An 18763-nucleotide genomic window follows, 5' to 3' on the forward strand; every position below is an offset into this window, starting at 1 on the left:
AAACAAACAAAAAACCCTGAACACTGAACTTCCACAAAGCATATATATTTGTGCTTAGGACTTATTTAGAATAATTCATATTTTTAAAGTATGTAAACCAGTGTTTCCTTATCCTTTACATCTTTTAGAAAGAGATCTAAGAGACAGCATAGGATGTGCAGAGAAACTACAGTAAAATGGCAACCTTTCACCTTATTGCATGTTATCACTTCCATCATACATGTTACCTTTAACATACCTTGGATTTCTTCAGAGCTGCTTTCTTAGAAAAATCTAAACCAGAAACTGTTTAATGTTGCATTAAGTACTCTTGGCCCAAGAAGTTATCTTGTCTCAGTTCAATCATGCACAGCTGGGTTAACTCACACCCTGTAGGTTCTCCCTTCCTCTAAGGATGCCTCTTAAGCATGAAAGTGGAGGGGAGTGAGAAATCAAGATCTCAACCCATGTGGCGTCTGCCCTAACTATTAACATTGGAGGTCAGACCATAACCTAAGTACAGAAGAGCTAAAGCACTGAAGCCTTTTTCCAAATACAAAAAGCTCCCTTCAGGGAAGATACAAGCCTTTCACAGTCTTTAATTAACTCCTCCTAGTAATGCAACAGGGTAGTTAATATTTGAGCCATAGTTTTGTAAAGGCTATTATTTATAGTTTCACAAGGGATTATGAAAATCGGTGCAATATAACTCTTTGAGAGATCACTGTTAGGAATACCAAATGAGACCTATTTGTCCTAATATCAGAGAGAGTATGCACAAGAGTGTTTTTTGTATAACCAAGCAGACTTTAGGGCCCTATATTCTGGATACAGTCACAGATGTACCTGATTTAAGACAAAACTGTTATTTAAACAAATTGCTAACAACTATTATATTGTGTAATTCTAAAATGAAGGAAAGCAAAGATATTGTGTGGGTGTGAATTGAGCATTTGTAGAATTTGATTGTGTGTACAAGACTGATAGGACTTTTTTTAAAGCACATGGTTAGACTGAAACAAAAGAAATTTTACTCAAACTTCAGAGTGTCTTGGAGAAAAACAACAACAACAAAAAAGAAGCAATTGGCCATACACTGCCTTTTCCTGGAAAACTTATATTTCTTCAAGAAAAGCCTTGAATGTTTTCATTCACACAGATTATGGCAATTTTATCAAAAGTTTAATTTTACTATCCAAATGTCTAACAAGAGTTCACTAAAACAACTCTGTAGGCATTTCTTTCAAGTAATACTTCTCACAATTTGACCATTTAGCACTTCTGAAGATTTATAGTTTATCATCAGTTAAAGATGAAGTTCATTGCCCTACTCACATGAACTGCATAGAGATCAACCTGGTGCCCCTTCCTAATAAAACACTTTCACAGTTACTGCATCTTACTCCTACAAATGTAGAAATGACTTGGATTTCTTGACTGGGGCACAGGACCCTACAGGCAAACTTTGTTACCCACAGGCTTTTTTTTGATCTCAAGCATGTAAAAAATACACATGTAGTATGCATATAGTGATGTATTGTGTTTCACAAAAGACTTACCAGACATAGTTATCAAGGACTCTAAAACTGAGTTTTGCACCAGCCCAGACCTTTAGGCTATGCATAGTTCATCGGGGGCGGGGGGGAGGGGGGCAGGAACAAAAAAGGTACTGACTGCTATGACTTTGACCCTAACTATACCACAGGCTCCAGCATATGAAACACATCTACAGGATTTATCAGCTAGGCCACACTCAGCCACTCAAATCTAATTCTGGCCAATGACCTGAAGAGAAAAAGAGAGAAAGATGGACAGAGGGACAGAAAGGAAAATGGAAAAATGAAAAAGATACCAAAAGAGACCGTAAATTACTAAAGTTTGCAAGGAGAGAAGGGTCACAGGAGTGTAATTATTGTTGCTTCTACAATTATCTAGGTATAAATGTCTAGTAAATTAATGACCAAGATTACTTTGATACAGTTCTAAGAGTTTCATTAAAACTGTACTTCTCACAGCCACCTCAAGAAACCTAAACCCTTAGTTTTCAAACAGTTTAACCACTAATTTGAGATGAGAAAAGCTGTCAGATTTATTAAGTGAGGATCTACTTAAAAAAAAAACACCAAACAAACCAAAACGAACAAAACCCCATATATTCTGCAACTCATACTTGCAGAGTTTACCAGAGGTTTAGAAGACTTAGTATTGTTGGCACCAATTATAAAAATATTGGAGCACATATAACTACATTCAAATTATCTTTAAACAGTGTTTGAAAGTGATCCAGCACGTTTAACCATCAATATGATCAAAGGTTTGATCTATATATAACACCACTACATGCAGAGTAATTTCATTTTCTCCACAGCAATACACATTAAACAGTGTCGATAAAAGAAAATATCTACATAGATATTTTAGTAATCGTTCTCAAGAGTTCAGAGGCACATGAAAAGAAAACTAAAGGTAGAATTGCACAAATGAGATTTGTGCAATTAGATTTGCACAAATGGTCTTAACCTTAACAACTCAGAGCTTTTCAAAGCTTACCTTCATAAACAACTTCTCCTTCAAACACGTCTCTTAAACATAGAGTTACATAACTGGACTTTAATAAAGATTAAAAGAGATTATTTTATGATCTAGTGCAATTCAATTTTATGTAGAATACTTTAGTTAAGTTCTTTATTTTTAATTTAATTGTCCTGTATGTAATTAAATGGTACAGAATGTTAACAAGTAAAAGATAAGGCTCCATAAACAATTCAGAAGTCAGGACAGTCATCAAAAAAAAGAAAATAAAGGTCAAGCTGGTACTTAAGAAAAAGCTTATAAAATTTACCATCAAATATCATCTTATGAATTATATTTCTCAGCAGTGCACATTTCAAGCAGATAGAGTAAAATCACCACTTCCATTAACAGAAATACAGATTACATACTAAAAATCACTATGGTCCCCACAGTTCTTATACAGCTAGCAAGCACAATGTGAAAAAAAAATACTGTATTGAATTTTAAATTGATATATGAATAATTTATCCAAAGCATTTTGAAAAAATGTGTTAGATATTTTCAATCAGTAACATTAATGGAGCTTCTTGTTCCTGAAGGACTGGATCATGCTTCAGTTATTTGGTACTTTTGCAAAACTAAGAAATCAGGTTTTGTGTATAAAAAATAATTGTCTTTTTGTTTGTAAAAAGACTCCCCCAGGCTAGGGGCTTAGAAGACGACATGAAGTCTTCTGAACTTTGGTTTTAGAGCTCACAAAACATTTTTAAAAAAAAGCTTCTAAACAAGTAGTGAAAAATTATAATGGCACTACTACAAGAACATGTGAAAGCACCCTCACTGGTCCTCTGAAAAAAAGATCAAAGGAGGAGGTTTTTTGCATTTTGGACCAATTTCCCTCCTCACATGGGGTACTGTTTACACTGATTCTATTAATGCAAATGGTCCATATCTGTACTTGAATTTATTCAAATATAGCATATTAGCAAGAACAGTAGTGACAGTGTCATAGACAACAATGCAATAAGACAATCCTCAGTGTATTCAGAAGCCTGTAAGATAACTAAGCCACTACATCTTCTCAAACCGAAGTGCAGTAATGCCCCAACACATCTCATAATCCCTTTGCCTTAGTATTTTACATACTGTCTATTCAATTTCATCTGCCATCTGAATGACTTAACTGGACACAATCTTCCAAAAACATGGTTAACTACACAAATCCAAACTATTATTTATTGATGATTTTGACCTTTTCTAGTAAGGAATGTAAATATACACTTAATTTTCACTCTACAGGAGATCTGATCTCAGCAGAAATACTATTTAAGCATATGTTTAAATTTTTTTCTGTGTTGGGGCTAGCATCATGCAAGAAAGTTCTCTAAATCTGCATTCCCTGGGTGAGGGTGAAAAGTACATTGTAGCCAGTGTAAAGTTACTGTGTGTTATTACGATAAGTGGACAAAAATTTTTATTAAGTGATGTTATTCTATTTTTTAAATTCACACTAAGCATGTCATAAAACAATAAAACAGAAGACTTGCAATGCAAAAGAAAACATTAGAAGTTGATTCATTCTGCAAGCGTGATGAACTTCAAGGAATAAATTAATATTAACCTAGTATTAATTGAAAGACTGACTTTATCTTTGATAAATGAAGATTGCTACCTCTAAGCAAGGAAGATGGCTCTTTAAAGTTTACCCATTCTTTCCTCACTCTCAATACATATTGCATAGAAATGTAGCTTAGTAGACATGCTGCCATATGCTGTATACAGCAAGAAAAAACCCACACTGATCCTTTTATTACTACACCTTATCACACTGATATTTACCTTTTTTTAAAAAAAGGAAAGATACCAACTACTTAGGAAAATGTAAAAGCAATATAGATAACAGCTAATTTCCTTATTGAAGTGGATTTCAACTGGTGGTTATTGGAAGAAATATTCTGCACTTTAATTAGAATAAAATTTATTATTGATTTTCATATTTGTCTTCTAGCACAAATAAGTTTGGAACATATCCTGTACACATGCTATATTAATATTCCAAATGTATTATTAGATCAATATTTATTGTCATGGAAAGATATTCCACTGTAATGGAAAGTTGCTGTATCCATCTATTAAAATTTAGGCAAAATACATTAAACTACACAGATAGTAGTTCATGGCTTCTGTACTGTTTTCTGTATCACTACCCACATGCAGGTGCAATGACAGCATTTAAACTTAGAATACAATAAACTTACTTTGTTCTGTAAACCAAAGGACTAAAAAGATGAGATTCAATTTATCTTATTCTAGACCTGTAATAGCAGCAGGCAATTAGTTTTGCTTCCACCACTCCCCAAGTGCCTCTTTAGACTCCACTTGTCATCAACGGGGAAAAGATACAGACTTATGTATTTTATTTATTCCTACTTTCTCCTGCTCATTAAAAAAAACAATATGAACTACTAGCTTATAGGTCTTAAGTACAGGTAGAAGTGTCAAGTTAGACAACTCCACTTGAAGTCAACTATACTCTTGGTATTTAACATATTTCAGCATAAAGTATGCTGAAATGCTTAGTCATTTGGAACAAAGACAGCCCATTGTACTTGGGCAACTTCCCATTGACCGTGTAAACTAAGGTATCTTTGCCAATCTCATGGTGAGCGTACAACAAGTTGTACATGAAGTAGTACTAGCTTAGATTTTAATCCATGAGACAATGCTTCTCCCACCTCATAAAGTGTAAGAAGCCTATTATGAAAGCCTGCTAAGAGACAACAAATGTTTTAAAATCTTCAGAATGTTTTTTGAAAAAGTGTGTCAGCCTCTGTCATAGGAAATCGGACTATGAACTGTTATGCATAATGAAGTCTTTCATCTGCTTAAGGGGTCATCCTCTTAATTACCTGGTGGAAAGAGTTTTGGAGCTAAAATAGTATAACTGAAAGATGGTCATAGGTACTAGAAGCCCCTAAACTCTTGTAAAGTCATCTGTCAAATTCAACCGAATTATTGCTGACTCCACAACAGTGTAAATATTGAAATATTCATGGAAATTCCTTAATCCACAGCCTGAAATTATAAACAGACTGGCTGTTTTCCCAGTAACCCATTAACTCTAGTACAGTAACACTGTTCAGATTTTTTAAACTACAAACAGTGATACATAAGTCTGACACAAAATCAGGTCCTCCACTGACTTTAAGTGAAAGAGGCAAAGCCTCACTCATGAAGCTAACTGCATAGCTGGAAAAAAAATAAAGAAAAACATTTTTTGACTACAGATAAAATAAAAACTTTATGTCCATTTCCATAATGGAATCCAAGCACAAGGCTACCACTTAAACTTTATCCTATTTAACTGAGTCAGGGAACATGCTCGCAGAATCACAGAATGGTAGGGGTTGGAAAGGACCACCGGAGATCATCTTGTCCAACCCCCCTACTTAAGCAGGTACACCCAGAGCAGGGGGCACAGGACCATGTCCCTGGATAAGTATACAGACAAGTGGTACTATGCATGGCTGCCTGTTCATCTGCCAGCAAATGAAAATCATAATGTCTGCTGTGTTTCTGCAGAGGTTTATCTGTGATGCTGTATACATCTTTCCCATACATCTGAACCATGCTTTGTCTCCTGAGTGGCACTGATGTATCTACATAGCTCTTAATCCCAGTCAGGCCAATTTCAAGACCAATGCCATGACCCCTTGTGTTCTCCTGCAATAGATCTAATTCACATTAAATGAACTACAGTATATCCTAGCAGGCTTTCCCAGGCATTCACCCTAGATAGCATCTTTTAGTTACCAATGCATAACAGCAATGGAAAAAAAATTAGTTTTTTAATTGCTAATGTAGTAGATAACTGTATCCCTTCTTGTGTTCCAGCTATTCCTCAAGTAGTGATTGTAGCTTATTCTTGCCTGATACTAGTAACAAAAGATACAGAAACAGCAATTAAAACCCACACTTTCAACTACCTGCACCCTTTCTGAAGGTGCAATATACATGAGCAGTGGTATCAATTTTACTTCACCTGTAATTTTGAAATAGGCAGCGTTTTCACAGGTAATGGAGAGACAGTTAAAAATATACTCCGATTTTTGTCTCTATGGTACCATTATAGTTTTATACTATTACAGCTCACTCATTTACAAAGAATTCACTATACTTTAGAGCGTGAAGTTGTCTAGCTGTACTACCTAAAGTTGCTTCTGAGATGTAATTCTGTCTCCAGACCCTTAACTTCTTTGGGCTACCTCAGGCATTGTATGGTCATAGAAATTATTAGTTCTTATATTGTTGAGTGCAGCAATTTTAATTTTGGCCTAGCATCTTTGTAGAATTAATGAGTCAAAGTCATTTTCTGTGTTAAGCACACAGAGCAACAGCACTGAATTCACTCACGCAATACTTACTGTCCAGAAATTGAGGACAGAAGTGATTGATTGGGGTTTTTTTGGGGGGGTGGGGGTGCTTTTTTTTGTTTGGTGGTTTTGTTTTGTTTTAAACTAAGGAAGAACCACGTTGCACCACACTGCAGGCATAAAAGTATCCCCACTGTCAGGAGTTAATTCAAAGGCATACACTGCCAAAGTACCATTTCATCCTGCAAGATACCTTTCCGAGCAGTGCAGACCTGGCCCTCTCCAACACCACACATGGTACGGTCTTTTCTCAGGCCTATACAGATGACCTTCTTTCAATCAACAGCCTAAAATTTCAATTTAAAAATGACAGAGTGAATTATATTTAGGAATTATTTATTTAGGCCCAGAAGTTTGGAATACCTATGCCCTGTCAGCACTATTTCTAGTTAATGGTATATATTCCATGAAGTAATAAGAATTCTGAAAGGCTGAAAAAGTAAAAAGCTAGGAATGTGCACAATTTTAAGATGCGGGCTACATTTAATACACAATTTCCATGAAAAATCTAAAACAAAGAAAATAAAGATGCTGTTTATCTTAGAAGTGTGAAAGTTAAGTACAAAACGTAACCTGCCTTCTTAGTGCACAACAAGAACTATTCTGTTGTACACTGCTATCATCCTGCAATACTAGTGTGCAACACAAGTCCTACTACAAGTACGCCTTGATATGAACTAGTGCATTTCTTCATGATGCCTCTAATGCTCTAGAAATAAGCTTTGTTAAAAATTCAGCTTTTCCATTAACTTCTTGTGCTATGGCAGATTAAATTATACTCTTTCTCATGTCATTAACAGTTATTTTGGCCTAAAGTTTGGGGACTGGTGGTGGTGGTGTTGGTTGGTTTGAGGGGGTTTATTTTGGTTTGGGTTTTGGTTTTCTTTGTTTGGTTGAATTCCCCTCTTTAAAAAGGGAATTAAGTGTTGCATTGACATACTACGATATCCGAGTCCCCTTAGAATCCAATGTCTTGTCAAGAGGCATGTTAAGACTTGCCACCTTGTGAGCTTGAACCTTAATTCACATCATAGGAACACCTGAGGAGCTGTTACACTGTATCCTACAAATATATATATACATATATATACAAATGTATCCTACAAATATACTGTATCCTACAAATATAACAACAGCACACACTATGATGGATCCATAACAAATACATTGTAAAAGTATGTATGAGCAAGCAATGATTATTTTCTAAATGTCAGCATTTTTGTGCTTTTACATCTCATGTATTTCATTTTTTTAAGGAAAGTTATTAAGTTCTGATGGAAAATAACTGATGCAAATCAGTTAAAAATTATAGCTTGTCGTGCTGGGTTTCCTACTTGAGCCTGCTGGGTGATCAGTGCAACCCATTTACTCCACATAGCATCAGTTGCATGGTGTGTAGAGAGGACATTTCCTTTGAACATCCAGCCCAGCACTGGCAGTCGGGGTGCCAGGAGCAACTGTGCTTCAGTACCAACCACTTCTGAAGCAGATCAAACCCCTTCATATGCTGCCAATATCTCTTTTTCAGTTGGAGTATAGCGGGCTTCAGACCCTCTGTATCCACGACTCCAAAACCCTAGGGGTCAACCTCAGGTCTCCCCTGGTGTTTTCTGCCAGAGGCTCCAGGTAGGGCCATTCTCCCCGGCTGCGGTATAGAGCACATTTTTCACATCTTGTTCTGCCCGGACTGGCCCAAGGCCTACTGCATGAACTATTTCTTGTTTAATTTGTTCAAAGGCTTGTCATTGCTCAGGACCCCATTTGAAATTCTTTTTCTGGGTCACTTGATAGAGAGGGCTTACAACCAGACTGTAGTTTGGAACATGCATTCTCCAAAAACCCACAATGCCCAAGAAAGCTTGTGTTTCCTTTTTGCTAGTTGGTGGAGACATGGCTGCTATTTTATTGATCACATCCATTGGGATCTGATGATGTCTATCTTGCCATTTGATTCCTAAGAACTGGATCTCTTCTGCAGGTCCCTTAACTTCACTTTGTTTTACGGCAAAACCAGCTTTCAGAAGGATTTGGACTATTTCCTCTCCTTTCTCAAAAACTTCTTCCGCTGTGTTCCCCCCACGATGATGTCATCAATGTATTGAAGGTGTTCGGGACCTCCACCTTGTTCCAAAGCATTATGGATCAGTCCATGGCAAATGGTAGGTCTGTGTTTCCACCCCTGGGGCAGTCGATTCCAGGTGTACTGGACGCCCCTCCATGTGAAAGCAAACTGTGGCCTGCACTCTGCTGACAGAGGGATTAAGAATGCATTAGCGATATCAGTTGTGGCATACCACTTGGCTGCCTTTGACTCCAGTTCATATTGAAGTTCTAGCATGTCTGGCACAGCAGCACTCAACGGTGGAGTGACTTCATTCAGGCCATGATAGTCTACTGTTAGCCTTCACTCTACATTAGACTTCCGCACTGGCCATATGGGACTGTTAAAGGGTGAGTGGGTCTTACTGATGACTCCTTGGCTCCTCAGTTGGTGAATGAGCTCACGGATGGGGATCAGAGTCTTGGTTGGTGTGATATTGCTGCCAGTGCACTGTTGCGGTGGCGATCAGCACCTGCTGTTCTTCGACCTTCAGCAACCCCACCACAGAAGGGTCCTTTGAGAGACCGGGCAAGGTAGACAGCTGTTTAATTTCCTCCGTCTCCAAGGCAGCTACACCAAAAGCCCACCTGTAACCTTTTGGGTCCTTGAAATAACCTCTCCTGATGTAGCCTATGCCAAGGATGCACGGAGCCTCTGGGCCAGTCACAATGGGGTGCTTTTGCCACTCATTCCCAGCTAGGCTCACTTCGGCCTCCAATACAGTTAGCTCTTGGGATCCCCCTGTCACTCCAGCAATGCTGATGGGTTCTGCCCCTATATAGGTTGATGGCATTGAGATGCACTGTGCACCAGTGTCCACTAAAGCTTTATACTCCTGTGGGTCGGGCGTGCCAGGCCATCGGATCCACACAGTCCAGTAAGCCCGGTTACCCCTTTCGTCCACCTGGCTGGAGGCAGGGCCCCTCTGTTCCTGATCATAGTATTCATCACTCACTTCCTGTAAATACGAATCACAAGTGTCTCTATTAAGATCAGAAAGAAAATCAGCGCTTCTGTTGCTCTGTCTGGGGTATTGCTTACTGGAAACCGGAGCAGCAGCTTTCCTGGAGAAACTCCCCTGAGTGATTGTTTTCCCTTGCAGGTCACGTACCCCTCCCTCTAGGGTTGAGGTAGGTTTTCCATCCCACCTCATCATGTCCTTTCCGTTGTCACGCAGGCAAAACCATGGGGTGCCCCGTTGTGTGTATCCTTTCTCTTGAGCAAAGGGACGCTTACTCCTAATGGCTGAGATACTGGTTCGTACTGGTGGGGAGCAGGACCTATCTTCTTTGAGTTGCTGGACCTCTCGGGACAGTTTCTCCACAGCAGAGACGAGCGAGGAAGAGATATTTGTGTCATAATCCCAGAGTTTATCAATCAACTCCACCACTGTTGGTGTCTCGTCATCTTTCCAGGATATTACTGCCAATGAGTTCCCATGCATCGATGGTGTGCTCCCTACAAATTTCTGCCACATGGGTTGTGTGCACTTGGCTTCATCACCATAAATCACCTCAAGCATGGCTAGTTGCCTCAGGTACTGGTTACCTTTTCTCCATGGTCATCCATTTTCCTAGGCGAAATACAATATCTTCTTTGAAGGGGTACCTTTCTCTTACACCTGACAGGAGCCGCCTCCAGAGGCTGAGGGCTTGTGTTCCTTTTCCAATTGCTTTATCAATGCCCCCTTCCCCAGAAAGGGATCCCAGTTGTTTGGCTTCCTTCCCCTCTAATTCCAGACTACTGGCCCCATTATCCCAGCATCAGAGCAGCCAGGTGATAATGTGTTCACCTGAACAACACCCGAAATCTTTCCGTATATCCCACAACTCTTTCAAGAATAGGGATTGAGTAGTTTGTTTCTTGTACACATTCTTCCTCTTCCTCCTCCTCTTCTTGTGATGGCCCTGTTTCTTCATAATCTTTTTCTAAATGAGTTGACTTTCTCTTCCAAGATTTCTTGAGTATAGGGGCAACTGATACTGGCACAGGTTGGTCCTCTGATTTAGCTGCAACACTTGTCACTGGGGTTGGAGTAGCTGCAGTGTCTGTCATGGGGGTTTGAGTGGCCACAGTGCTTGTTTCTTTCCTTGTCTTGGTCGTTTTAGATCCAGAGGCCTTCTCTCCCCCTTAGGGGTACTGAATAGTGGTAAATAGGGCTTGATAGGCATGAGCCAGGCCCCAGCACATTGCAGTGATTTGTATCTCTCTGGAATTGCCAGGGTGACAACATACTTCCTCCAAATATTCTAATAATTTTGGGGGATTCTACGCTTGTTCAGGGGTAAAGTCCCATGACACTGGGGGTGCCCACCGTCTTAGGCATTTGCCCATACTATCCCACATACCCTGCCACCCATAGCTATCAAGCCTTGGGGCAGATCTCTGGATTATATTCTTAAATTGCTTATTAACCTTCAACAGAACTGACACTGTCTGCCAAAGCAATACCACCAAATGTACCTCAACTACCCAAGGATGTTCAAGATACTGAAAAGTTGTTGTAATGAAGGAGGAGACTTTATATATAAAGGAGGTAGCTAATGTGCCATTCTGTATTCCCTCCATAAAAAAGCCTCTCAGAGGAGGAGGTATAATTGCTAATTGTCTCCATGAGGTGGTAGCTGAAGTACAGTAACGGCTTCCATGCAAGACCTAAATAACCGATAATGGTCAAGACTAGTGTTTTAATAACAAATCTCCTAGGCAAAACACCTCTAATCACTGCAGAGCACAGCAAACTACAAAAACCAACAGCAATTTCTAACATGTACTTTACAATCAGCACAGTAGAGACTGGACAAACTAATATTAAGAACAGATGAATCAATGCTGTGACCAGCAACTGTTATTATCTCAAGCCCTTCAAGCCCCTCGTTGGTCCCCAAAATGGACTGCCGTGGTTCAGCCTCAGTTGGCAACTAAACACCATTCAGCTGCTCACTCACTCCCCCATCCCTGCGCAATGGGGGAGAGAATCGGAAGAGCAAAAGAACTTGTGGGTTGAGATAAGCAGTTTAATAATTACAATAAAATAATAATTATAATAATATTGATTATGATAATAACAACAATAATGATAATATAATAAAATAGAAAAGGAAAAAAACAGAAACACAAACGATACAACTGCTCACCACCCGCCAACCGACACTGCCCCTCCCCAAGCCACAACTGTGGCCTCCCTCCCCCAGCCAGCCCCTCCCAGTTAACATACTTGGCATGACATTACATGATATGGAATATCCCTTTGGTCAGTTTGAATCCACTCTCTTCGCTGTGCCACCTCCCCTCCTGGCTTCTTGTGCACCCGGCAGAGCATGGGAATCTGAAAAAGTCCTTGACTAGTACAAGCATTACCCAGCAACAGCCAAAACATCTGTGTGTTACCTCAGCATTGTTTTCATGCTAAGTTCAAAGCACAGCACTATGCCAGCTGCAGTGAAGAAAATTAACTCTATCCCAGCTAAAACCATGACAAGCTACAACAACAGATTTAGGGAAACAAAATATTCTGTGGTCCTTTATTACATTTATTTGCTCAATTTTATTGCAGAGTTTCAAGTGCACACTAATCCTTGGGTTAAAAGATGACTCTACAAGAAATGCTAACAAACATTTAGGCATAATGACCTTCAAGGATGTCTCACTCTCCAACTGGTAAGTACTTAGGAGACAGCCTATCTACAGTTACATGTATTTGAGAAATGTCTATGAAATAAAAGTAAGTGTTCTATATCAAGGTTTTCCCCACCTAAATTTCTCAATTATTTTCAACATTACTTTTAAAAGAGCAATGAAGATGTAGCTAGAAGAGCTATAGACTGGTAGCATCTTTAGAAGCTTCTCTATAAAACTGCGTATTTCTTAAGGATTGTTGAACATTCAGATGCCTGCTTTAGTTTCTCTTAGTTACAACAGGGGTCTACTACACTATCTTTCCATTCTACCTTGAATAATTTAGCACTAGTAAAGATGACTTTCTGGCAATTGCTACAAAAAAGCATTTAGGCAATGATACGAAAAAAGTTAATTTCTCATTTTTGCTGTTTTATTTACTTTATGCTAAAGTCTGGGGCAGATATAGCTTACAGCTTTTACTGTTAACAGAAATACTATTTGCATAGACAAAGTCCATGCTGCCATTACAGGGAGGAGATAGTAATGAGATCCAGTAATACTCTCTGGAAGAGAAAAGAACATACTGGAGGAAAAAAACATTCGTCCTTTTACAGGAAGGAGAAAAGAGGAGAGGAAAGTAACAATTTTCAATATTGCAAACGTGCCCACAGAGACTAGTAAAATGAAAGGATTAGAGCAATAACAAGACAGGAAGAAGGATCCCAAAACAGTACTATTCCTCAAACCTTCCAGAAAGATGATTGAGCAGAAGGGTAGATCCCATGCCCTGTCCTGACTGGAGAAAATGCACTGAAAACTAACATCATGCATCTGCATGAATAGCAGAACACATATAAGAAGACTTATAGATATTTACCAGAAAACAGAATTTAAAGTTACACAGGAAACAAGAACAAATAAAAGCAAGGTAACAAGTTTAGAGTACCCCAACTCAGAGTCTAGTATTTACTTTTGAAAATTTGACCTTGTATTGTATTTCCCAGCAGTGCAACTAAAGCTAAAATTCTAAGCAAAACCATCATATGGTCTTCAGCAAAAATAAGACAGCAAAGAAAAACAAGTACAACACTATATACAATCTAACAGATTCCAAAGGTCACACCTTCTCAAATTTTTTTGATGTTTTTGAACTAAGATTTAAAAGAATTTTTAAATCTCAAAACACAATTCAAAAATATGATAACTTCATAAGAGAACTTCATATTTTTGAGTAGCTGCAGGAAAAACACACCAGTGTAAAGCCAGGGCTTTTAATGGACTATAATGGTTAGTTCAATTTAAAGAAGCAACTCAGTACATTTGGGAAAAGAATAAATACCAGAAGGTATTTCCTTAATAATATTAAAGAGCTTACTAACACAACAGCGTTATAATTTATGCTGAACTCATTTTGCCAAATCCTTCATTAAACACAGATATTTTGTACTTCAAAACACGGGACTTTTTTGTCCAAAGTAGACAGCCTAGACAGTGTGTTGTAATAACTTGTAAACTGTGATCCCAGTGTACATAGGTAAAACTATATTTTTCATACAGTATTAACATGCTGCGCATTTCAGTGGTTCTAGACCCATCATACTCTTCCCCTCTTCCAGGACACATAGCTCTGAATTGCATGGAAACACTGTATTGTAAAGTCTAGTCCCGTTACAACCATTATCTAATAGTTCTGCCTGTCAAAGTTCAAATAACTACATTTATTACCCTTGTGAAACAGTATTACGCTCTCAAATCTCCTGGGAATCTACAGTCTAAAGTGAAACACCCAGCTTTAGTTTTCCTGTCTACACAGTTTTGAGCTTTGCAGTTATCTTCCACTATTAACTGATTACCAATTAACTCAAAAGGTTTCCCAGATTACGATTTTGCTGAAAAAAGCGCAGAACTTTGTGCTCTAACTTGGGGTTGTTAGGACTGAAAATTTTTTTTTTTTTTTTTAAGAGAATAACTTACATTCTATTTATAGCTTCTAGAAAGATTATACTCTATTCACTGCAATGCCAGCTAATCATCTGATTGTCAGGATCTGACTTATGCGACGATTTTATTAGTGACATACTTTGAACCATATGAAAATTTTATTTCTTGCTTTTTTATATAAATGTTTAGACACTCTAATGAATATATTCAATGTGTTAGTGTTTCTGCACTTGTCTTCTATAAGTTAGGTTTGTATAACACCACATTACAGACAAGCAAAACTTAAGGATAAGTGAACCAAAAAACCTCCTCTGTGTTATTACCTGTTTCAACTTCCCAAATATAAACTGAATCATCTTCACATCCAACCATCAGCATATTTTCAACAGGGTCAAATTTTATCTTCTTCACAGGAGACAAATGCTTTCTGGCATGTAAGAGACATACTCTCTTCTGAAGGTGTAGAATTGCTACTGAGTGATCACTGCACACACAGAACACTATGCTGTGATCTTTTAACTGCAAAACAGAAAAAACTTCTATTTTAACACTGTAGCCACAGTCATAACCATATCATTTTAACAAGCCTGGTTAAAGTTGCCCAGTGACTTCTTTCCCAGAACATAATCATTTTAGAAAATAATGTTTTATTTCAGCCTACATGTCCAACTTGTTTTTAACAGGCTAGCTACACAACTGATCTCCTGACAGGAAAACATACAATATCCTCTGATTTTTCAATTAAGAAATAATTTAAATACCATTTATTCACAACACTTAACCTATCAAAGCAGTAATTCTATAACCAAATATACAGTAGCAGTTGTCCTAGAAGAGAAAGTAGTAAAAAATTACGTCAAACCAAACTGCTGCTTGTGTGATATAAAATTATGTCAGGTCTTATGACACAAAAGCCAAGGGCAATGCATTTCTAACAAAAATTTGGGTATGTTACAATTTCATTTCACACTGTATGGATCTGATTCTGAAAAGCCTTCCCTTCCTGCAGCTAGTTGTTGGTGACACACAAAGGAATTCATCCTATGGAAAGATTCAGCCTTGTACAGAGACCCGAAACACCATCCAAGCAGGTATGAAATCCTACCTAGTTTTCAGAAAAAGGGCTAAAGGGAGCCTTACAAGCATCAAGAACTTATGCCACTGCAAAACATCTTTTGGGCTATTTAATATGGCACATAAGTGAACTCTGAGCCAACCATTAGTATCAAATATGCCTCCACAAGCATTTTAGGAGGAGGAAGATGAAATTCCAGCCTCATGGAATACAATGGGGACAGAATTTGTTCAACAAAATTTCATGGAGTGTTCAGTACAGTAAACCTTCTAAATTTTAACTTTAAGTCAACTTTGAAGAGAAACATACAAAATTATTCTAAATCTCATAAAACACAAAAGCATACATGCAGAAGACCACAAGAATGTGTCAGGAACAAAAGAAAAAAATCAAGCATATACATTTAAATTAACATACTACTGGTCCAAATCTTTTCTTGCTCTGCTCATACCCCTAGTCTTTCTGATTACACTTTTTAACTACAGACATTAGGAGATGATCAGATTAACATACAGATTGACAATCATGCTATTAAAAATGGTGAATAGAAAGTTAAGAGCTTGAATTTAATATGTCACTGGTTTAGGATAATCTTTTGAATCACTGAAAATACCAACTAACAAGAACTCAACCCTCTGAAATTAAAAGCAACTTTCAAACAAGACAAATGAATGTAAATTAAGGATAAAGTGCTGTAGAATAAAAGTACTGCCAGATGTTTTTTAATCTATATACACACACACACACACATATATAGAGATACTTTTTTTTTTTAGACCTCATTTATTATGCTTTTACTTACTTGGTAGTTTTCTGGAGATTGCAAGAGCTCTGCAACTGGACCAGACTGCAGGCTAAATTGGTGTAAGATGCCTCCAGTAAATATATCCCAGCATATCACGATAGAATCCTGGCCCCCTGATAATAGCCAGCTTGGATCAAATCTTACTGATTTATCATGTGGGTAAAGTAAACAAGTGACTCTGCTACTATGACCATTCAGAACCTTATAAGGTAGATTTTCTGAAATAAGATGGTACATAAGTTAGTTCTGTTCTTTATAATAGAGGTTCCATATTTTACAGTACATTTTCTAACAGTTAGGGGATTCAAAATACTAAATATAATATTCCTTTGCATGGGATCAAAGAATTCTGGATGTGTTCCTCAAAGGGAGGATGAAGGTCTGCACTCCAAGCTTCATTTACAGAGATATACCATTTTTATACCTTCAGTGGAATGATGTTTTAGAGGGAAAATGACAAAGATGACTGCTGCCTATATCATTACATCCCACATATCTCACTTCCAGGTGAATCCATCCCCACAGCCATTCCAAGAGTCCTAACAGTGCAAAGCACCTTGGTAGTACTAAGCTGTGATCTGATAGATCAGCTACAGAGGGAGAAAGATCATAATCTTCCATTTTCCTCATTCTATTCCTGACCATCACCCCTGTTTTTCAGAAAAATTTTACAGGGATAACTGGAGGGGATGTCAGAAGTATGCTGTCTTCTATGCTTGACTGAGATGAATTCAGTCAAAATTGTTAAAACTTACCCTTCAGCAAAGATGTGTTTTCTAAAAGTCTTGCTCTTGCAGTTTTTAAACCTAGTGTTACAAAAATTTTCCCATTTTCACATCCACACACAAGCTTATCGAGACTGGGTATGTATACAGAGGTACTGACAACTGCATTTTCAGTTCCATCTTTTGCTACACAAAGATGATCAATAATGCCCTCTGACATCAAATGGTGTTTATCAAAATTATCCTGAAGAGTCCATGTTGCTGTAATTGAGATCTCTAGAGGGTGGGGGAAACAAGTCAGGCATTTTTTTTTTTTATTCATTCAAAACAAAATAAGAGTCAAAAAGCAAAATACACATTTTCATCTCCTCATCACTTCCCCTAACTTACGCTTTCTGCAGCCTAGCAATGGGAAGTCAGCAGCTGCTATTTCAATACTAGATCAGATCTCACCAAATCCTTTCTTTATACCTGCCTATGAAACAACCATAAGCAGGACCAACTAAGTAAGTTTTCATGACATTTAGTAAAGAAGTATTTATGGGCAGATGGTAAGGAAATGTTCAGTTCCATTAAAAATTTATAGACACTCATCTTTTAGTGTCTTGCTCCTTCTAACTACAGCGAATCATCACACAACGAATAAATGAGCATCACTTTCTAGTGTGAAAATATTTTCATGAGAATTCAAGTTTTCATTAAAATTGACTTTGACACAATTAAAAAGACTGTATCAAGAGCACAGAATGGCCAAACCTTTTGGTGAACCATCAAATGTTGACACAGGGACATCAGGAACATGCCACAAAGTGATCCTTCCTGAAGCTTCACCAGAAAAAAGAACCTTATAGAAAGGCTCCTTTCTTTCATTCATAAAGCCCATGACAAAAGGAAAACTCTGTCAAAAATAACAGTCAATCAATATTCTGATACACAAGAGCTGATAAAACAATGTAATTAATTGCAAATTCAAAGGTTTTGTACATTACAAGCTGTAGAAATAGAAAATAAATAATGATTGAACCCTCCCCTGTCACTAAGTTCTGTTGAGACTGGGTCTACTCTGCCTAGTGCAAAGCCTTCAAAGATCATTTCTGCTTTGCCAGTATCCTTGGCTAAACCTACACCCCACATGGAAAAGTGGAATGCGAGGGCTTCCTAGGTTTACTGTCTCTAAATGGAGAATTTACTAATAGTATCACCACCATATAAAAAAAAAAATTGGCAGCATAAGCACCAAGATCAGGCTGAAAAAAAATGCAGTGAAACATTGGTAATATTCACTTCAAACTAAATTCAGTAAAACTTTGATCATAATAACCTGAATTACTACAAATAATGAAAGGCAAGTATTATGGTTCTACATAGATAAGTAATAGCCTATAACACCATTGTGCAGTCATCTGGAAAAAGTTAGATACTACAGAGGTGTAATATAATTGATAAACAGACTTACTGACATATACCTAGTTTCATTTAGTCAACACTAAAATTTATTGCAGTACATGTATCTCTGATAACATCAGGTTTTTATTCTCCTATGAAGACCAGAAGTATGTAGGTTTTCTT

The 18763-nt window shown here is 37.7% G+C and overlaps 1 protein-coding gene across 2 annotated transcripts in view; it reads right to left on the minus strand.

Moving 5' to 3' along the window:
* The window catches only part of WDR72 (WD repeat domain 72), a 118298-nt gene that overhangs the window by 84761 nt on the left and 14774 nt on the right, over positions 1–18763 (minus strand). For both annotated transcript variants that reach the window (XM_064456439.1, XM_064456440.1), the window contains 4 exons: positions 17951–18092; positions 17225–17470; positions 16467–16687; positions 14913–15108 (listed from right to left, as the gene is read on the minus strand). In XM_064456439.1, the coding sequence (XP_064312509.1) occupies positions 14913–15108; positions 16467–16687; positions 17225–17470; positions 17951–18092 (805 nt within the window). The remainder of the gene's footprint in view (positions 1–14912; positions 15109–16466; positions 16688–17224; positions 17471–17950; positions 18093–18763) is intronic.

The sequence above is a fragment of the Phalacrocorax carbo genome, chromosome 7 (genome assembly GCF_963921805.1).
Source record: "Phalacrocorax carbo chromosome 7, bPhaCar2.1, whole genome shotgun sequence".
NCBI classification, from domain to species: Eukaryota; Metazoa; Chordata; class Aves; order Suliformes; family Phalacrocoracidae; genus Phalacrocorax; species Phalacrocorax carbo.